Source organism: Ptychodera flava, chromosome 20 (genome assembly GCF_041260155.1).
Source record: "Ptychodera flava strain L36383 chromosome 20, AS_Pfla_20210202, whole genome shotgun sequence".
In the NCBI taxonomy this organism is placed as follows: domain Eukaryota; kingdom Metazoa; phylum Hemichordata; class Enteropneusta; family Ptychoderidae; genus Ptychodera; species Ptychodera flava.
In genome coordinates, this window is record NC_091947.1 from 3,562,768 (window position 1) to 3,586,262 (window position 23,495).

Here is a 23,495-nt window from a genome sequence, read left to right on the forward strand (position 1 = left end):
ATATTTTACAACTTTATCTCCAAGACTTAAACCAAACACCATTGTTTCTAATTCGTGACAAGGATCTGATTGACCTGCGAAAAACAATGCGCAGTTTCTACGATATTACAATTAAACTCGCAGCAAACTTCACGTTGTACAGGAGGAAGCTTTAATATTTGCCAGTATTTATTTTCGATTAATCAAGTTTACGCTTTTATTTTTCCCTCTTGATTCTGTATGCTGGGTCTCAGCCTTTCTAACTAAACGGGCTGTGTGCAAAGTGCAACATTTTTGTTAACAAATAAATTCTTATCTGCACCAGATTTCAGTTATCAACAATAAAGTCTGACCTTAGACACATACAGGCTGTGATGGCAGGTTGAACACCAGCCATTTCGACATGTTTTTTTTCGAAATAGAATGCACGGTTCACTGTTTATTAACAGTTACGGCTAGTGGAGCTTTAATTTTGGAGAATGAGTTAAAAGTATTTTATCCTAAGCAGAAATATTAATAAAACCGTCAATTATCCAAGACGACTTTGTGCTAAGTCTAACTTGTTTCAGCGTCAGATTGCCATCAGTCAAGTCCATGCATTCAGATATCAAAGTACATGTAAATTTTAAGTAAACGAACAAAGGATTTATCAACTTATATCTCTTCAATGACATACAAAGCAGCATTGTGGCATTTGCTGGAACGTTAGGGGCGGTAAAGAAGTTAACCGTGCATTCTATTTCTGTTTCAGATAAAGTACAACAGCGATGCTTCCTCGAGTCCAGATATCCGAGGTTTACGCAATCGGGACAATGTGCAGCTTACTCTGATGTCGCTTCATCCGATGAGAAATGCAGTCAGGAACACAATATTGAAAGGACTTGAAGAAGAGGATGATAAAACTTCTACATTTTTAGCAAAAATTCTGAGTTATCTTTTATTCTACGTGTAAGTGTAGTGGCGTTCCTCACTTAAAGTAATGCCATTAATCGAGTCATATTTGTACAGTTCCATTTATGTCCATATATATCTATATTGAGTCCATAGCTCGAATTTTATGCAACCAAGCGATCTTTAAAGGAGACAGTCGTCGGACCTGCACGTGTTCGACTTTCTTCTTTACAGACAAAGCAATTGATGCATGATATCTAAATGCATCAGGTCATCATAGCTGCAACATTTAAAATTTACGATACTCATTGTTAACAAACATGTTTTAACTTTCATCAATCGCCCACGTACCCTAGATACAGTATTTACGTCAGTCATAGGGGTCCCTGGCAAACTTTAAATGTTATTTTATCGGTCTAGCTTATACACAGCCTCTCTACCGTCAATGTCTGCGGCCTTGATCTTGCTGTGTGTCTCTCTGGTTGATGTTTGCCCCCGACACATTGTGCATGCAACAGAGGGTTTCAAATGAACTAGGTATGAATGATATGCCTTACGCTAACCATGGATTTTGAAAGTGAACATACTTCTCACATTTATGAAACTTAAACGTTAGGAACTTTTTGTTTTATTAAAAACATAAACAGAAGCGGTCACAGTACTAGTGACTCATGCCCAAATTTCAAGCTTGTTCTTAATAGGTATGACATCATATCGTGATCTGTACTTACTATTGTGTGTACATGACTTATCGTGACATCAGTCTACTGACATAAAAAGGCTCTTCCAATATAGGTATCAAACATTTTCCTTGTGCTTTAATCCTTCAACCGCTGCAATTTTTCCCATTAAAAATTTAGCGCAACGTTTCATCAAATTTAAATTATGAAATTTTCTGGAATTGTTTTGATAAATTTAACCAAATAGACATTACATTTTATTGTCTACAGTTCTTTTCTTTAAATTTTGGCAAAAATGTGATATAAAAACTTTGACTAGGGTGACAAAGGTGACACAAAATTGACTTTGGCGCTCAAGGGGTTAATTTGAACTTGCACCATAAAAATATGCGGATGGTTCCTTACGAAAACTTATATGAAAATTGATGTTGTTGTTGTTGTTGTTGTTGTTGTTGTTGTTGTTGTTGTTGTTGCTGTTGTTCCTCCTCTTCCCCCTCCTCATCTCCTTCTTTACGCTCAATTCAAATATAAGTGTTTTTAAAAATATCTGGTGTGTCAATGATACCATTGCTTCTGTAGATATTGATTGAATAATTACTATTGATTCACTATTGTGGTGAGCACACCTGTCTTTTTTGTGCTTTCCCTTTTGGACACACTCTTTTTTGTCGACTCCTACCTTGTCAGGGCACCGCACTCCTCGGAATGAGAGGGTAGTCAGTTAAGAAGACTCTTTGCTGGCATGACCCTTCTCATAGGCGGTTAGGAGGCAATTTCTGCAAGATTTAAGGTGTTTTTGTTTTCCTTGTCCTACTGTCGCTCATTTCTTGTTTAGGAATTTTTGGTTTGCTTTCTCCTTTATAATGGATAATATTCATGCATCACGCATCTTGCTTTCTGTCCTTGACAAAATTTTGCTTTATTCCAGGTATCATTGGTATTTTTCCTCGTATTGCTGTGATATAGCTACCTGTTTGCCCTTATTACCAGTTATCTCCGTCTTGTCTCGGCTTCAGCGTCATAGCTCTTTTACAGTTTGTCAGTATTTGCTATTCTTTACAGTGTCCAACTTTGCTCAGATTTTTCAATAATTGATTATCAGATGTTACTATCTTTTTGTCTGATTACAATTTTGTTTTTCGTCTCTAAAATTGAAATGCTTAGATGTGTACTTTTCTGTACAAGAGTTTAATTTTAGTAATAAACTTTCATATGAAAAAATCAATTTACTACTTCTCCTTCTTCTGGTTCATTTATATTCCATTCTGGCTATAGCTCCTCCTCTAATTGTGTTTTCTGTATAGTGCTAGAGATGACCTTTTACACATATTTTTAGAATGCCCTCGTCTTTCTCCTTTGTTCATTCTCCTTCGTAAACTCTGTCACCGTTTTCTTGGTCAGCAATGCAAGATTTTATACTGGTGGTTTGTTTTAGGCCCACCCTTCGATAAATCGTACATGGACAAGAATACTTTTGCGCTTTTAAATTCTCTTTTTATGGCAGCTAAAATTGCAATTCATGTGACGAGACGAAATGTAATTAATGATCATATTCCCTCAACCGGTAAAATGCGTGTTTCTGTTTTTAAAAGGCGAGTTTGTTTTCGCATTTTAGAAGAATACAATTACTTCTCGCTCAATTCCAAACATCTAGGTGCTTTCAAAAACATTTGGTGTATTAATTGTAGACATTGATGGAATAATTACTTTAAATTCAATTTTGTTGTGAACACTTCTTTTTTTAGTGTGCTTTCACCTCTAAGCACACTTTCCCTTTTGCCAATACCTAACTCGTCCTGCAGGGCACAGTACTCCTCACGGATTGAGAGGGGGTAGTCAGTTGAGAAAATTCTTGGTTGGCATGTCCCTTCTCATTGGCGGTTAGTCGGCATTTTTCTGCAAGATGTAAGGTGTTCTTGTTCTATTTCTTTGCAAATTTCTGTTGCTGTTTTCTTGTTTCGGAAGTTTGTTTTGCTTTCTTCTATTCAGTGGAGAATTTTCATGCACCTCGCATCTTGCTTTCTGTCAATGACAAAATTGTGCTTGTTTTCAGATCTAATTGGTATCTTTCCCCATGTTGCAAGTGATATAGCTACCTGTTTGCCTTTTCACCAATTCTCTCCGTCTCGCTCCAGCTTCAGTGTCATAGCCATTTTGCAGTTTTTGCTGTTTTTTATAGAGTCCAACTTTGCTTAGTTTTTTTTTTCAGTAATTGACCATCATTTGCTGAACGCATTTGTCTGATTTCATCTATACTTTTCGTCTCAAAATTTGAATTGAGTTGATATGTACTTTTCTGTACAGCAGTTTAATTTTAGTAATAAACGTTTATTTGAAAAATCAAAAATCTTCTTCTTCTTCTCTTCTTCTTCTTCTTCTTCTTCTTATTATTATTATTATTATTGTACTTGGGCCTCAGCCCAAGTACATTTGTTTTCATTCCGTGGGAAAAAACTGTAAGGTATAACCATTTCTGGCTGAGACCAGGGAGGGCAAAATGTATTGGCTTCATCTTTCTTGGCATAATAAATGGCGTAATGATGTTAACTGAATGGAAGTGCTGCTCTCAGCCAGTCTTGAATAAGTGAGATGTGAATATTAATGCTTCTCTATCTGAGTTTTTGCCACAAAATCTTCTGAATATAATCAAAATGTGCATCGAAATGCACCCTCCGTTTCCTAGGCGATGGCACGACCCTTGCTACACCCACTGGACGAGCCAAAGTGGGAGGGGTAATTTCAGTTTGGTCGAACAAGAGGGCTCGAGACCAGAATTTAACATTTAAACTTGAAACATGTTTAATCACTGACAAGATGTGGATTAGTGTTAATCAAAGAGAAAGTTTGAAAAGGAAAGGTTTTATATCCCGGACACAATGAAAAACATTACGACTGGAAACTGTACCCCCAGTTGAGAATAGTAATGCCCACAGCGATGGAGAACACTTATCCTTGAGCTGAGAAAACCAGACCATCATTTCGAAATAGAGCTGCAGATTCGAGAAGCTCGTTAAAAATAGCTAGGTACACCCCATATATGGGGTGGTTTCGAGTCTTGAGGGCAAATTTCGCCTCCTTCATATAGAAATCGTACGTTTGTTTTTCCAGGGGAACACATCATTTGACACAAAATTTGCATGAAAAGGGGTCGCCAGTAAGCACGTGGTCAAATCTGGCATAAGAAACAATATGAATTGGGTAAAGCCAGTCCAAAATAAACTGATTTGAACTTTTGTGTTTTGTAATTTATACCACTGCAGTAACATGACTTTTTTTTGACAACATCACACAATGTAATACGTTTTGAAACTGAATACTCCGACGTATTCTGTGTCCCCTTTGCTAAAAAATACGGTATGCCGATTACCATGTAAGGAGATGATGACGTCAAGACAGATTTGTAGTGCGTTTGGTCTTGGGTGGTGCACGAAGTTTTGTCGAGGTAGCTTGTGTATTTATTTCCTAAATGGGAGATATTAGGGTCGATCTAAAAGAAGGCCGAAAAATGTTATGATACTCTGCACTCAAACTCAAAAATGTCGGATATGAACCTGAAAGATCGATGCAATTTTGTCAAACTTCGGCGAAATTTCAGCATATAGACAAAATTTCATCTAGGTAAGGTAAATTTACTGAAATTTGATCGACAAATAATCCTGAGCTTGAACGTGACAGCTCGCCTTCTCCGGGAAGTCAAGTATCCAGCTGCTCATACACAGTTGCCCATATGGCCAGGTTTATGAGATTGTTTTCAAGCGACGGCGGCAGACCGTACGGGGCTCTGGATATGAACCTACCGCCGGTGTAGCTGTTTTCAAGCGACGGCGGCAGACCGTACGGGGCTCTGGATATGAACCTACCGCCGGTGTAGCTGTAATAACTGTTGCGTTGTTTTTAATCACCACGGACGAAGTCCGTAGGGGACTTATAGGTTTGGTCATGTCCGTGCGTCCGTCCGTCCGTTCACGCCTAGTACCCAACCCCATACAGATGCACGTCGATTTGTTTCACAATGCGATCGAATTTGGCCGTGTTAGAGGACTTTTTAGTTTACACCTCCATAGACTCCCATGTATAAGGCAGTTCTCCATAGACTTGCATGTATGAGCCAAGAAAAATAAAAATTTAGTTTCTCATCGTATTCATATTGCCTAAAGGATGCAGTGACACAGTTTTTTTGTCTCCACGGATAAAGTCCAGGGGCTTATAGTTGGCTCATATCCGTCCGTGAGTCCATCAGTGAGTCCATCGGTTCACGCAGATATCTCAGACATTTTGACAAAATATCATGTGACCTTGGTGACCTTTGACCTGAAATATACATTATTGTCCATAACTCAGTAACCACAAGTGCTAAACCTTTTATATTTGGTATGATGGGACACCTTATGACGCCACATATTGTACCCCATTAATTATGTGCATATCTAATTATGAGCGAGCCAATAGAGCAAGAGGTCTGATTTCTGGTACTAGTATATAGGGATAAGTTAACAATATAATTTGTTTGACAAAACTTCACGTGACCTCAATGACCTTTGACCTCAAATATACATATTTGTCCACAACTCAGTAACCACAAGTGCTACACCCTTCATATTGGTATGAAAGGACACCTTATGACACCATATATTGTACCTCATTAATTATGTGCATATCTTATTTTGAGCGAGCCAATAGAGCTAGAGGTCTGATTTTTGGTATATAGGAATAACTTAGCAATACAATTATTATGACAAAATGTGACGTGACCTCAATGACCTTTGACCTCATATATATATATTTGTCCACAACTCAGTAACCACAAGTGCTACATCCTTCATATTTGGTATGATAAGACACCTTATGACACCACATATTGTACCTCATTAATTATGCGCATATATAATTTTGAGCGCGCCAATAGAGCTGGAGGTCTGATTTTTGGTATATAAGAATAACTTAGCAATACAATTATTTTGACAAAATGTCACGTGACCTCGATGACCTTTGACCTCAAATATATATATTTGTCCACAACTCAGTAACCACAAGTGCTACACCCTTCATAAATGGTATGATGGGACACCTTATGACACCACATATTGTACCTCATTAATTATGCGCATATCTAATTCTGAGCAAGCCAATAGAGCTGGATGTCCGATTTTTGGTATATAGGGATAACTATAGGGTAGAAATCTAAATATGCCCATCTAAATATTAGACATCTACCATCGAGAACAAAAGAAATTTGCTGTAATTTGATATTTAAGGAGTTTAAGCAATTCCCGCTATAAATAAAGAACCCCTGCCTCAAACTCCACAAAAGTTGCTAGACATATTTTGCCGTTGTCATGCCATTGCTTCGTTTAATAACCAGTTAATCAAATGCCTCATTGACAGGAGGAAATTCAAGACCATATTTGAATAGTAGTATATATTGTCCTCAAAATTACTCTATCACGGCCCAAGTACTCATTGCCTTCAGCAATACTGCCTTGTTATTATTATTATTATTATTATACGTTCATAGAAAAGTATAAGTTGTAACAGCTCTCAAAAGAACAAGAAGAGAGAAAGGAGAGATGAAAAAACGAAGAAGCATATATCACATATTGGACAAAAGAAAAACATTTTATTGAAAGTCTCCAGAATGGCGTATTCAAAAGCGCATATCGCAAGAGGCAAGGCGATTGATCAATATGTTCTAGTTTGTGCGTCACTACGTCTTTACTAGTTGTCTTCACAGCCTTAGGAGTCTTCTGCTTCGGCCATGACCTTGGCAGAACACTTGACTTCTCGGGTGGACGACTATCAATTATCATATCCATTTCAACTCAGCCACGCATCGTTTTCTCGTCCCTTTGCCGATTCACATCATTTCAACCTTTGCCTTTGACACTAAGAGATATGGCATCGGCAGGCCCTTGTATTATAATGATATATGCGGTATGATTTGTAGTGTCCATACGTCGATTATTCAGTCTGATTATCATATTGAGGTCGAGTACGTGTAAGGTCTGTTTTGCATACAATTGACGTGTCTTATTTTTTCGAAAACCCTTGATTTGAAATAATCTAATCCGGGATGAAGCTGTGTCGGGCATTCTCGATTTCCTTTCTGTGTATGTTGGCTGGCGGTAAGTTGTTTAAGCTTTTTCAAATAAATGGAAGCGGCCAATTTGTAATTATGTTATGTAGTATTTCCATTATGTGGTATAAACTTTTCATAATGTTTTGTCGTCTTTCTATTATCGTCTCGTGATTATGTTATATTATCATTCCACCATGTTGTATAATATTTCATTATGTTGCACAGCCATTCCGTTACGTGGTTTAAACTCGTCGTTGTGTTAGACTTTTATCATGTGGTTTAAACTCTGCAGTACGTCATATTGTCTTTCCATTATGTGGTGTGGCGTTGTCATGATATTAAGTCGTCTTTCTATTATACGATGTGATCTTGTCATAATTTAACGCAGTCTGTCCAGTATGTGGTATACGTGCGTCAACTTTTCTGATCGGTTACCCCTAAATTACTCAACTCACATGCGCTAGTTTAATTAAATCGCAACATTTAACATGCGCACAGGCCGTTTGCCTATCGCTGTACTTCCAAATAAATTCTCCTCATTGTTTTTATTTATTCCGTGATTATGTTTCCATATTCCATATTCCTGTAATTTCACCCAACTTCAACGATTTCATGCAGCTAGTTATTTTGATCGAAATATTTAGTCCTCGTTAGCAACTTCAACTTATGTATTCATTACGTATTTCCGATTTGCTCAAGTCCTATCGCTTAATGATATGATTGAACTAACCTTCAACTTGTTATCAACTTCATCTATAGGGTTGGTGCCTGCTAAGGGTCAGATTGTTGACAATTCTGGCCATTCGAATAATGGATTGCCAGGCATACTCACGGCGACCTTGGCAAACACAGATAGATCTACACGTCTCCTTGGTGCATTGCTGTCTGAGCGAATACCGGTTGCAGTGGCTCGTGCAATGCTGGCACGACATATCAATACTGTTAGTTAGTTAACTAATTATAACATATTGTTAGTTAGTTAACTAATTATAACATACTGTTCCTTTTCAACTCTGTTGAGTGTATGAACCTCAATGGAAAGTTCGTCGCAGTTATCGGAATGTGAGATTCGCAATTTTTCAGGATCCCTACATGACTTTACAACTCAGACATAAATTCAAATGTACCCTAAGATTTTATTGTACGTCAAACTAACCTAAAATTAAAGAATAATGTACTAATTTCTTGATGAAACTTATTTTAGAGAAAGGAATGTCCGTCTTGCAGCGACTTGAATTATTAATCACATATCAGAACAAAAAACAACAGAAGGTAAGGTCCTATGGGATCTAAAATAATGTGCTGTTAGAAGCCAACTCTCGAACTAAGCCTAAGCCTAGGCCTAACCCTAAACCTAACCCCTAATCTCTAACCCCTACAAAACGTATGTTCGGTAAAATATTTACAGAACACTGTCTTTTCTCCCTTACAACGCAGGCAGGCTCCAATTCCTATTTGAGACCATTTTTGCAAGGTTTTCATAACCGAGAAGACTTAGCACTGTCACTTGTGATGTTTCATCAGATGGGAAGACTATTGGAAACACTATCGTGGAAAAACTCGAGGAAACAATGGATGATAGGACATACTCATTTCTGGTAGACGTTGTGTGCAACTGCTCCTTTTACTATCAGTAAGTGCGTCATCAACGTTAGAAATTAATGTTTTGACTCGATATTAGGTTTATATTATCCAACTGTAAAACGGAAGTGTCTGCCTGTACCTTTGAAAAGAATTCCGAGCAACATTGAGGAAAACATCCATTCCTATTTAACAAAACACTAGTCGTCTACCTGTTTGTCTCTTTTATGAATATTTACCACTATAATGAGCCATCTAAATTTGATTCAGTTACTGAAATTATGCGTTGAATGATATCATCACGCATGAATACTATTTATTGCCCACTTTAAGTACGGCGGTCGTCGCGCTGCGCATGCGCGACATTTTTGTTGATAAACAATTTTTTTTACAAACAAAGTCTTCTCAACTACAATCGCAGTGAGATGGGAGCGGTCCCTCACTTTGTTAACGCCTTGGTAAGACTCAAGATTATGCGACAGTAAAATGTGAAGATCGGACACGAACTTTAGTGGTGTATTTCTATTTATAAACTCATGTATTAAAGACTACGAACATTGAGACAATACACTCGGCACATAATGTCGCTGAGTTTACTGCACGTAGTCACGGTGAACAAATGGGGTTTGATCGCGCACGGCCTCGTAGGTTGCACACAATGCTATGTACAGTACAGCAACTTATAAAACATCACTAAAATGATCAACATAGTATTTACATTAGGCCAGCAACAAGCACAATGCCTCACAAAATTACCCTCAAGAACATGATCGGCAAGCCAAGCAGGACACGGAAGATGGATGCTGTTGCTTCGATAACGGAGACTGTCACCGCGTTGACGTACACGGATATAAGAGAATCCGGTCCCACAACGTACCGCCCCGCGACAGACTTGACCAACGACCCACTATCGATCACCATTGCTAACTTCTTCTAGTAATACTGGTAAGAAATAGTCAAATGACAGGAAAAAATAGAGAAAAGCGGGTTTTCGCGGCATTTGACAGGAAAATCGCACGGCTACGCATAGGGACGTGTCGAGAGATCCTGTATACTACATGTACAACGGTCATGACAGTGATCAAACGGCCTAGTGTAGACCTATACCGGTGGTGCTACACCAATTTCGTTGTTGTACCTCCTGATTGCCGGGCAGGTCTGAATCCTCGTTCAAATGAGATAACACCACAAAAAGACCCATGAAAGGTCCTTCACTTGAATTGATCGTTTTCACCAAACCATGAGGGTAAACTTCGTGGTAGTGGAGTCAGATTCTCCACAGCCGATATACCCGGTGCTCTTGACACCGACGTTCACACAGACCATGGAACGGATTCTTCTTGCTGCAGCCGGCATTGCTCTGCGAGCTGTAGATTTCTGTAGCTTGCGTTATTGTTGACTGGACTCCTGTTGGGCCTCTGGAAATAAAAGCTCTCGTCTTTGCTAGCGATGTCATAGACTAGAGCCTGGTCATTTGATGGTGTGTGGGCACATTAATACGCGTACGGATAAGTGTTCTCAAGTATGCTCGAGCGATAACAGTAGCTGAGCCCAATTGAACAAAATCATGATCAAGTGTGATTTTAATACAGCGTGTAATTACTGTTCAATATTCAACAGATTAATTGACCTTTTATTGCGTTTTAGATTTGGTAAGTGGGTATGCTTGTGACAGATTGGCCGCCATTTTAACAGGCGGCAGTATTGCAAGCATCGTAGTCAACCCGTAACTTTGTGCGGCGTTCTTTGGTATGTTTTCAACAGGGGGACCAGTTGCATCAGGACTTGCGGACTATTGATATAGCCATGAGCTTATTTTCCTTCATGTGTCAATAGAACAGTTCCCTGCCGTGTTTGTTATAAGTGTCCTGATAACAAAACAGATTCATCAACTTTACATGAAGGGTGCAGATATACGGTATTCTGGTAACCAACGGGAATTAAAAACCCACCCAATTTGTTATAAATTGCGGATTACACGGATGGAAGCTCAGCATGGAAAGTGACGCCGTGCAAGTCATGTTAAAGTAATGTTAAAGGAGAACTCCATTATTTGTATCTTTTGACTTTTTTTTTCATTTTTTCGATGACTGAAATCCCTGGTCAAATCAATAGGAAACCTAAATTGTGAGTATGGACGGCTTCAAGGATATGTAAAACCACCTTCTTGCTGTTTACGGCAAGGTTCAATGTTGGTAAGGGCGTCCGCGCGATTTAAACCAACCGCCATTATTGAACCCAAGCACATGACCAATATTACTACGCATACGTCAACCATCAAAGTACAGCTGGAACGTGAACGGCCTGTGACCTACACACCAACTTCAGCACAATGGATATCGAGAAGCACACGCGCATAAACAAATGCACGTCTCACAATCTACTGTCAAATAGTGAAACTAAGCAGGACATTTGCTTGTAAGTTTGATTTTAGTATCGATGACACGGACTGTGAAACAAATAAAACCATAGACGCAATTGGGTCAATGGTAAAACTAAAACAATGTCAGATTGCTGTGGTGATAGTGAAACAGGTACAGAGTAATGCATTTTCTGTGCATTTGATCGTTGGCAAATCTTCGTCAACTTTCAAGATTTTTAGGGCATTTTCTTGCCATTACGTTGGTTCGTTTTACAAACATGACATGATCACTTGTTGAACTTGGAAACATCGCACTCGGACTGAACAGTGCACTGTGTAGGGTCGGTGACATCATCGTGACACTGCGACGGGTACTTTCATTGATACTGCTCGCGAATGGAGTCACCTCTCGACACACAAGATCTGTTTGAATGTTGTTATTCTCTGTGCATTGTGTAATTATTTGTATCAGTTGAATCGCATTTTGAACCAAAAGTGAGTACATCGCAATGACAGTTGCCGAGACCCTATACGTCGCTTACGGCCTCCGTGTCTCCGACCCACTCCCAAAAGTGGGCTTTGCGTAAGTATTGAAGCGCAGCTGAGCACATCGTGTACCTAAGCCGTGCGTACAGGTCTGTGTGTTCCCGGCGTTATACGGCCTCCACGCCGTATAACGCCGGGAACACACAGACCTGTACACAGGGCTAATCGTGTACCCAGCCGAGGTGGGTGTGCTCAAAAACGAAACTCAATGCAAGCTTGGGATTAAAAATGGGTTGTTTTTGGTGGAGAAACTGCACGCCGCAACCGAGGTGCTGCCAGCGATTTTGCACAGCCCTGCCACGCAGACAGTGACACAGTGAATGTACGTGTCAGTTGCAAAGTGCATTGCTTCAATTTCGCGATCACCTCGACAATAACATGACTGTCTACTGAAGTTTATCCCTTCATTTTACTCTGTTTTCACATTTCTATGCCCACAGGCTTTGGGCAAGTCTACATATGCATATGGAGGAACAAACGGGACGAAAAAAATCCGCCACTATAGGCCTTGTCGTCGACTTCTTGCAGCTTGTAGGCATTTGAAATGCCCATTATAAAATGTGCTCTCTAGCAGCAAAGAATAGTGTATCTAAGAGCAGGATTGGCCGTCAAGATCTCCATGAAAAACTGACCGTCAAAATGTAACTGAGCAAACGGCATCAGTAATAGGGAATCCCGAAACTGCAATACTGCGCTTTCGACTTTCACTTCGCGTGGTTTATTTTTTTTACACGCGGATGCTTACAGCGGCCCAGATAGCAGTTAGCAGTGTGGTCTGATCGCAGGTACTAGGTCACCTTGCCAACTCTGAGGTTAAAAGTAGCCCACCATTAACCCCTGACCCAAGGTTTTTCTATACAGTGTACGCAAACGGGATGGAAGTTGTCTATGGTCGACCGTTTTTTAGACATCTTCAGTAAGTCGAACAACATTATCAACTGCTCGTTTGCAACAATATAAGGTCAAAAGATACAAATAATGTCAATTTAAAGGAGAACTCCAGAATGTGGTGTTTTATGTGTTTTAATGACAAATTATGAAACGGGAATGCTCCATAGCAGGTCAAAGACCTTATCAATGCGTAATGACGATTTATATTTCACACCGAGAAGTTGTCGGGGGCAATTTTAATAAGTGGTTGTGCGTGGCCTAAATCAAACCTTGTGCAAAGTGAGACACGATTCAGCTCGATATTTACCAAATGTTCATCAGCCTTCACGCTATCTGCTAAATGTGGCGCCAATTGAAGAAAAAAAATCATTTACACGTATCAAGATTTCTCGTGTTGAAAGACGTGCTCACAATTTATCGATACTCAAAAATTTGTAGGTACCTACATGCCGCACTTCTGAGAAAATATAATCACACTGCATTCATGCATGGACATACGGCCAAGATTAATCTACTATAATGTTATTAACCTTTAGTGTGACCCTGAAAAGGGCCTTTTAGTTCGGTTTTGTGGCTACACCTAACTATGGCCAACGTACGGTACGCTTGGCAAATTAGGATACGATCATGATCGGAGGAGAGAAGTCCCGCAAAATGGCACTAGGCTGCATTCACAAACACCTCTGGAGGGGGGATTTCAGTGGGGACTTGAAAAAAATTACAATATGCCAGGAGGATCTGAAAAAATTGATGTTGCAAAGGGGGGACTTGAAAATGTATTGAATATCAATTCCTTTTCAAATACCAGTTCTGGCACTCTCACTTCTTGCCATTTCCATTTTCGGCACGCCCTCCGGGCGCAAGTTTTGGTGTATATTTAACAATTTACTGATGATCCAAGCAGCCATATTGAGGCAAAAGATTTAGGTTGTCATGATATCTACATACCCAACCCCCCTGTTGTGCAAAACTGTCCTCTATAATGACGAAAAGTTTCAACTTAACCTTTCAATAACAATTAGGGAGACAACTTATTTGATAACATTCTCCCATTGACAATACATTGGGTCTAGGTCAGTGTCAAACATTCATGTCGCCATATGTGCATTTTTATCTTTTGAGGACTTTGACAAATCACAAACTATTTAGAACGGTGCATACAAACTATTTAGAATACTGCATAGTGTCATCAATACCGACTGGAAGCTTTAGGTCAAAAAACTTTGAATAACAATTTGGGAGCTGATAACCTGTGCGTTATTTGCAGTTTCCTCATAGCCTACAATGTATAGTGAATCAATATTTTCAGTGAAATTACAATGTATAGTGAATCAATATTTTCAGTGAAATTCCAAAATCAATTTTTTTGCGCACACATGCACTTATATCTACCTAAGTCTAATCAAGTACATCAATATATAATCAAGAGTACATAAATACACAAATTTAGCTAGTTTTGTATTTTAAAAATATTATTCATAGTTTCCCGATAGACTACAGTGTATAGTGGATAAACATTTCGGTTAAATTCCAAAATCAAATTTCTTTCGCACACATGCACTTTAACCACCTTAATATAATCAAGTACACTAAAGCCCCTGTAGCTGTAACTCTTGAAATTTGTTGACCTGAAAAAGACTTTCTATTTTCTCTGGTTTTATTTAAATTCTACAACTTAAAAGGATATAGCCTTTACTACTGAAAAATTGGACAAGTAAATTTAAATTTCAACCGTTATTTTGATTTCCCGCCAGTTTTAAAAACTGGTAATATTACAAAGAAAACAAAGCATATGATGTCCCAGTGGAAAACATTCAGCACTATGCATTGTATTTGACTACTCTATTGTTTCTGTGAAGATTCCAATGCATATATGCACTGCGTACTGTGTTTTTACTTTATTTGCATGAGGGCGCCATTTTATGTTTGGGCAAACGTTTATTATTTATCTTGCTCAAAAATGCCCATGCAGTCCCAGTGGACAGTTAATTCTACTTGTATAAACACCTCTCATTGAGTACATTCCCACGAACTTGTTTTAGTTTGGAAGTAAAATCACAAAAATAATGCTAAAAGATTCAGCTATTTGGCCTTTAATATCGATAATCAAGTATACATAGATACACAGATTTAGCTAGTTTTGTATTGTAAAAAAAATATTCATAGTTTTCTCATAGATTACAATGTATAGTAAATCAACATTTTTGGAGAAATTCCAAAATCAAATTTCTTGCACACACATGGACTTGTAACCACCCTAGTCTAATCAAGTACATTAATATCAACAATCAGGCATACATAATTACATAGATTTACCAAGTTTTCTATTTAAAAAAATTATTTATAGTTTCCTCATAGACTACAATGTATAGTGGATCAACATTTTCGGCGAAATTCCAAAATCAAATTTCTTGTGCACATATGCACATGTAACCGCCCTCTTCTAATCAAGTGCAATTATGTCAGTTATTCAGGATTCCATATATGCACAAATATTGCAGGTTTTTAATTAGGAACAAATAATTCAGTTTTGTCATAGATTCCCATGTATAGTGGCTCAACATTTTCGGCGAAATTCCAAAATCAAATTTCTTGTACACATGTGCACTTATTAACACCCCATGCTAATCAAGTATATTTATATCAGTTATCAAACGTCTACAGATGAACAGATATTGCTAGTTTAATATTAGAAAATATGCGTTCATAGTTTTCTCATAGACTACCATCTATAGTGAATAAACATTATCGATGAAATCTAAAAATCAATTTTTTGTACACACATGCTCTTTTTAGCTGCCATTTCAAGCAAAATACATTTAGATGAATTATCACACACATGTAGACATATCTCTACATATAAATAGAGATATCGCTTGTTTTAATGGGGGAAATGTTAATAGTCTAAGTTTGCCCAATAGACTATCATGTATTATGATCTGATATTTTTGGACGAAGCACTATATCGGCCACATTTTGCCTTCCTTTTGGGGGACTTCAAAATTGTATCAAGTCAGCAGGTGGGGGGACTTGTTCTCATTGCGGGTTTGTTAGGGGGTATTTGAAAAAATCTGAGAACTTTTTTTGGAATCTTAACCCCACCTCCAGAGGTGTAAACGCAGCCTTACTCTTCAATCTTTTTGTGACTACTACGTCATCGGCTTGCACCAGTTGGTGTTTTCGGGGCAAATATCCGCTCATCACGCCAAGAGTTTGTCCGGCCTATCATGTTCTAATACCTCAGATGGAGTGGAATAGACGTGTTTCGTTGCCAGGCTTGACCAACACCAAGCCACTCCTGTCTTTCCGATGTCACACAGGTGTGGCAGACACGATGTGGACATACACTTTGGTCGAGTGTTTTGGTCAGGTGAAGTATAGAGCTCTAGTCTGTCATTTAGGCTGTTGCCTCCACCTCTCCCCGTAATACTTAACCTACGACGACGTGACTTCTTCGACTTCGGTGCGAAAATTGAATTAACTTGCCGAACATAGGTCACTGAACAGTACCTCAACATGATGTCCTTTAGCTCGTCTTCCGATACAAGACAACAATTCCGATGTTGCTCATACTGATGCAAAACTCAGATTGACATACCCTAGCACAGAGGTGTAAAGCAGTACGGTATCCGACTTGGGTTTTTGAAACATATCTGACAGTACTGGTTTTTAAAGTAATCTAAGCCTCAAAACACAAATCAGCAAATACAGTAATACGCGAAAATCTGAGCTCGTTTTCGAAATTCACCGCAATCTGCGTTGACAGGTTGAGTTCGTCACAATGGCAGTTGATTCTGCAGAAAATACCTGACAATCTTTTACTCGTTTTACGTGATTTTGACATCATCGATGTTCCAAATTATATAAAAATAGATGATGGTTCTAAGAACCAGTGAGAGTCGAACGGACAAAAATGCACGTATTCCTATGTATGTGTTCATTGACATGAATATGTGTACCGCTATCACGTGACTTCTTTAGCGTAAGTTTCCCATCACACGCAAAGAACACTACCGTAGTTTGCATGCGACATTTTATTCCGGAATCGGTCTATTAATATTGCTGCTACCTTCGCATGTAACATGATCTTGAAAATGAATTTGTGGGCTGGCTTTGTCGATTTCCGTCGAGCAAATGACCAAGTTTGCGACTGTGATATCTCAAACCTGTATCAGTCAATACAAGCAGTTGACTATATGTTTATAAACCTGTTGATACAGCACCGTTTGATGCAAAACCATGAAAACTACACTTTGTTGCCAAGTGGAGCTCCCGCTAGCGCAAGAAAATGGAAGTCAAAACGGCGGGTGTAAAAAGTCACAAAAAGAAAGGATATTTAGAGGTTATTACCCAATATCGCCTGTTCCTGTGTCGTATCAGCATGAGTGTCATTTGTGCTGCGTCAGACACGAGACGAAGTCGAGTGTCTGACGCAGCACAAATGACACGAATGCTGATACGACACAAGGAACAGGCGATATTTAAATAATAACACATGAGAGCGAGGGCAATATCACGATTTATTGCCTGCCCAAGGCATGGTGGTCATGATCGAAATACTGATGATGCCCGAGCCGTAGGCGAGGGCATCATCAGTATTTCGATCATGACCACCAGCCCGAGGGCAGGCAAAAATCGTGATATTGCCCAAGCTCTCATGTGTTATTATTTTTATTACACCGAACAAGCTAACATGCAAAGAAGCAAAAACACAAAGACTTCTTCGAGTACAGTTCGCCTTCTGAGTCCGGACCTCAGCGTAAAATGTTGTCAGTGCCGAGTCTAGGGTTGCCGCTAAAGTTTGCCGATCTCCTCAGTGGCGTATCCAAATTTGTTGCTTGCATAGTCGCTGAACACAGAAATTGCATTCCTTGTTGCCATTTTCGTTCGTTTGCTGTTTACTTGCATCAAAATATCGTCTAACTGTGCCGGTGACAGCTCTGCATGACGTATAAGTTGCCAACTGCAAAGTACAACAAGCGAACGACAATTTGTTTTGCGCAGAAAGTATGCGCAGTAAGTAAAATGACGTCATCCATGTAATATCAAATGCAGAGAGCATCATCAAGTTCGCAGAGGGCATCATCACATTCGCAGAGGGCATCATCACGTTCTTTTACATGTCACGTGAGTCGTGTTTAACCAATGGCAGTGCACGCTGAATGAGTGAGGTGTAATAATGGTAATAACCGATTTATCATATACCCATGTCCATAATTTTAGGGAATGTTTACTAATAGAACGAAAAACCTTAAATTTTGAGGCTTTACTTTATTACGCCCTGCGCATAAATATCAGAATGTTTATGTGAACAGGCTTCATTCATAAAGTATACGACGAAGATGTCAACACCACGCGCGACATTGCTGCAAGTCGTCCATATCTCAATGAAACCCAAGAAGAAAGACACCGGGATACAAAAATCGTCATACAGAAGGAACATTTTAAGGTGCAATATGCTATTGCAACTGTAACCGATCAAAAACTGCTCAGCTTTAAATCTATCCAGATTTCGATATCGTGCGGCACGGAGCTCGCGCGTAGAGGACGCCATTTTGTTAGTTTACCTTTAGAGTTGCCATGTCAACAGTCGTCGCGCGCGTGCGACATCGCTGTCACGCCACGCGCTCACTACCTGTTCGATGGAGACCGTGCACAGTGCCGGCTTCGTGCGAACGGCAGAATGTTTGCTAGAACTTGACCAAAAAAATAACATGGGAAAATATTTCAAGACTCAACGTGATATTTCCGTATTTTGCAACCAGAAATACCCGTGTTCCTCGAAGCCCTTCAAGTTTTTACGTCGGCGACATCGCTTCGCAGGCGGGGAGCGGCAGCCATTTTGTTGTTTACGTTGTTTACCAACAAACTGCTAATGTAGTTCGGGAAAACTCTAAAACTGATGACGTTCATCGTACATATCTCGACGTTTACCGTGAAATATCACGGCTGATATTTTACGGTGAACGTCACTAGGATGTAGCAATATGGGCATGGGTATATGATAAGGTTGAACTACAAAACTCTTGTCGCTTGGACTAGCCAGGAAACCACATCACCATATCAACGTATACTCGAATACCACAACTATCCCGCATATTCTGTAATAATAATGTCACATCATATTGTGTTTGAACAGAGATGAACACGACCATAAGGTGAAAGGATTCTTTGTGGATCTCCTTGACGAAGGTAAATATCTTTACCGTCAATCGGTTGTTTTAACTCATTTCACTCTACAGTAAATTTGAAAGAGATAACTTTATTTACAAATAAACCGCTTCTTCTTACCCCTAGTTTAAATGAACTAAAGAAAATGCATACAAACATAAATATCTCATAACTCGCATTTTGATGTAAAGTTTGCAGGGAAGCCGGCAAGAAATGTGTAGTACAGCAACAACCCTATCGCCAATGTTATGTCAGTGGTACCGATGAGGGCGTTCAACCTGTCGGAGTAGGTAAGGACTCTGCATCCAGAATGCAGGTCTGCTGTCATTTCTGTTTCTCGTGACTGTCCTACTGCAACAAGCGGTAGCGTTTAATTTTAGTTATTTGTCTGTGAAAACTTTAAGGTAATGGTTTACGTGTCGATCATAGTAAACTACCGTAACGACAGTAAAAAGAACATCTGTAGAAATGCACATGTCATTGGAGCGATTGATTGATTTTGTTACAGTTGTGTCACGCAATGCCATGTCATATTACTGTGTATTTCACTAAAACTGGTATAAGGAACAGTCGACAAATGTCTAATATGGTGTTTAAATTACCACTGGTAAAACAACAACAACCACTGGTACAATTGTGAGGTATGAGTGCACAACTTACTTACAGGAGCTGTCACTTATAAATTATGCATAGGGCATTGTTTAGAGATGACGTCATGTAGAAAAGCTACACCTTTCAACTTCTGCATTCCTGCTAGCGAAGATCCCATGTCAAACCCTATCTGGTGCAACTTCAACCTGGGTTCCCAATAGGCTGGTGAATTAAACCATTAGTCTAATTTTGATATAAATAATAAATAATATTAAATTATTTTCAAACATTCATTCTTCATGTCATTTATTGACAGGGCCATTAATATTATATCGCAGCTTAAATCTCTGGCAGTTACATCGTTTTCTTCAATTTCCACCATGTCATTTAAATTTCGCACACGGCACTGTTTACATATGGTGTCACAGAAAAACTGCCAGACTTTCAACGTCCACACTCAGCAAATATCCCCGTATATGAACCTAACATATGGTGCAAAAGAAAATTTTCTAGGTGACCAATTTCTACTTGGACAAAAAGTACCACCCTCTTTGAATCTGGAGGGTACACTAAAACCTACTGTTGTTGAAAAAGTCAAACTTGAGGCGTGGTGGGAGGGGGGGGGGTGTGAAAATGTTCACAACTGCCTTCCCCAACGATTTGAAAAATGTACTCCTAACGCCGAAGAGTTTTCCCACCCTCTCAACTCTCTCCTCCCAAATGCCTCTGACACAAAAAGTTCCGCTCCGCCGATATACCGCTTTGGGACACCTATTATTATGAAGACCTATTTCACTATTTTGGAAGACACACTTACCGCCCAATTCCATCCTTTAGACTTTTATTACGCTCATGATTGATTTTGCTGTTTACTCTTTTCCGTACAGGTATACTTTCACGCCAGTTTGATGGCTGTGTGGTGTCAAAGACTAGTGGGATAGCCAATTCTATGTCATTTACCGATAAATTCCAGGATATCAAAGGACAATCACGCTTCTTCGTCCCCGTCGGAAATCCTTGGAATTTCAATCCCGATGATATAAGCGGAAAGACAATAGGTTCGTCAAAACATTTAGGAAATAAGATGATCTACGAAGAATTGATAATTATTGAAAACAGTCGTCAAATGAGCAGAGCATAAGTTTACATGTAAATGAATCGTCGTTGTCATCATCATCATCATCATCATCATCATCAAGACCATCACCACCGCAACGATCATCATTCATCATCATCATCATCAGCAGCATCAGCATCATCATCAGCATCACTACGACAACCACAACCACAACCACCACCACCATGATGATGATGATGATGATCATCATCATCATCATCATCATCATCATCATCATCAACATGATCATCATTATCACCACTACCACCACCAACACCAACACCACCATCATCATCATCATAATTGCATTTCCTTGGTCATTATTTCATGTTACTTGAAAACCGTGTCGTAATCAAATATTTTCCTGTTTTCTGGCTCTAGGTTTCATTAATGGTTGGTATAGTGATCCACGATGTCTTCTAGAAAATAAATTGAAAGGGACTGAGACATTGAAACGGGAACAAATGCGTTTCTTCGACCACGGCCAGTTATGGTCTAACCTTCAAAATAATGTGGTAATCTGTGCTGTGTCTCTTTCATATGCTTTCAGACAGATTTGATTTGTATTTCCGTGTGGATAGACCACCTACCTTTTTCCTGTATTCCTTACTTATTTCAGTACCAATCGTTAATGTTTATGTTTTTTGTACATGTAATATAGTTGATTTTCAAGCAAAAGAATAATTCTTTGCTTTCCAGTTTTGACAATTTTTTTCCCATGATCTGATATTCCTATATACGTGAACGTTTATTATTTTCACTGTGACGGAACGACCAACCGATGTTTTGTGTTGCATGATTATATAGGCTTATATTCATCGCGACATGAGCCATGTTGAATTTTCTACGGAACATAAATACAGCATGTTTGTTGTCTTTCCTTGAACAGATTGACGCAGCTTTTGTGCTCTTAATGCCAGAAAATGGCGTCGATGACAAAGATGCAGGCATGCTCGGCGGAACAGAGACTGGGCTTGAACCCATTGGTGATGTCATCAATTGTTTAGATGGTCTGCAGGTTGGGGCACGGAAGGACAGCGATATGGTCGATTGGTTTAATGGCGCGCTCAGAAAGTTGAAACAGAGTGGTAAATTTGCCAAGCTTTGTAGGAAGGCACAGATTGATCACGGTAAGGATCTGCTAGATACTCTAAATGTGTTCTTGATATCTCAAGAACGTAGTGACGTTCATTTCACCGATGCTATTGATTAGCGATATAACGTATTTTGTTAGTTCTAGTGCTATGACCTATTCATCAAATTAAGTATGTGGTATATCCCATAATATCTTTCATTCTTTCTTCTTCCACTTCAATTGTAGGAGCGAGAGGACCGGTGATCGATTGTATATTTTAGACTGTCTTCCGATATATCTCTGTGGTAATTGAACGTCCAGATCTAAAGCGCAACCAAACCTCATCACGACTATGACAATTTTGTTGCCATATCTGGTAGCCTTAAACATCAGAAAAAATGTAAAACAGAGTGAACGTGTTTACACTGTTGCTTCACCTCCTGTCCGATGATTAGAATGATGTCATGGTTGTTTCAGTACTTAATGATGAAAGTATTTTTTCAAGGTCTGATCGTTTCTGTTGAAATATGTATATTTTATCCATTATTAACAACTAACCTGGGGTACAGTCGTAAGAGTGTAACCTCTAGGTAAACAAGCAAATAAATAAATGAATAAATAAATAAATAAATAAATAAATAAATAGACCGTTACTGTTGATCTCATCAGATGAATGTTGGGCGTCTTCTTTACAGTTACGTGAGTGATACCTGTTTGCTAAGGCTGAAAGTAATAAATTAGACAGCGGTTGTTTTCATACCCGGCATCAAAGACCATTTCCGACCACTTAGTATTTGGAATTGTGTGAGATTTTCTGTCGGACATTTTTCTCCATGGTGGTCGAATTAACTGTCGTATGTGGATGAAGATCAGAATTGGTAGAGTGCAAAATACGAAATATTCTTCAATGCCTTCCTCAGTATCCATAGATCACAATCTTACCTGTGTCTTCACGTTGAAAGTATGACCTAGATAAAATCGACCTTTATACATTTCGACGAGTGAATGATTTGTAAGGGCAAGAAGTTACCAATGATATCAATACGAGTGTTTATCGTTCTCACCGTTTGTCATTCGATTACTGAACACGATATTATTTCCACGTGATATAAGATCAATATTAGTAAAACAAGTGCAAACGAAAGACTCGCCATCTTGTCACACATTTCTCGCGGCAAAAGCAATTTTTCTACAAACAAACTTTGACGTCAGTCCTAGTCCCTGAGCTCTCAACCCAGGTAGTGTTCTCGTGTTTACGTCACAAATTGTGTTCGTGCCCTCCAGAGAATGTTACACGCATTTCACTTGCCTATGTTGCACTCTTTCCCGAGTTGATGTACGTTACGACACGCAGCTCTACTAAATTCCTGACCAGAAAATATATATACATACAACTGATATCACCAAATGAGCAGTGTCTCTATACAAAGGGATGCTTCGGGGAATTTACTTGTAACACATGTCTCCGATCATGGTTGTATATAAGGAACGGTATCCTCATATTACATCCCTGACTTAAAAGATACTATGCCAAC

General features: G+C 39.1%; 1 protein-coding gene across 1 annotated transcript; it reads left to right on the forward strand.

The window, feature by feature from the left end:
* Positions 1–7,576: 7,576 nt before the first annotated feature.
* Positions 7,577–22,625, forward strand: LOC139119782 (lysine/arginine/ornithine-binding periplasmic protein-like). The gene is made up of 9 exons (XM_070683669.1): positions 7,577–7,672; positions 8,386–8,567; positions 9,064–9,259; positions 19,146–19,198; positions 19,369–19,467; positions 20,656–20,826; positions 21,267–21,400; positions 21,775–22,015; positions 22,207–22,625. The coding sequence occupies exons 3-9, from the start codon at positions 9,198–9,200 to the stop codon at positions 22,239–22,241; spliced, it is 795 nt and encodes a 264-aa protein (XP_070539770.1). The 5' UTR covers positions 7,577–7,672; positions 8,386–8,567; positions 9,064–9,197; the 3' UTR covers positions 22,242–22,625.
* Positions 22,626–23,495: the final 870 nt, after the last annotated feature.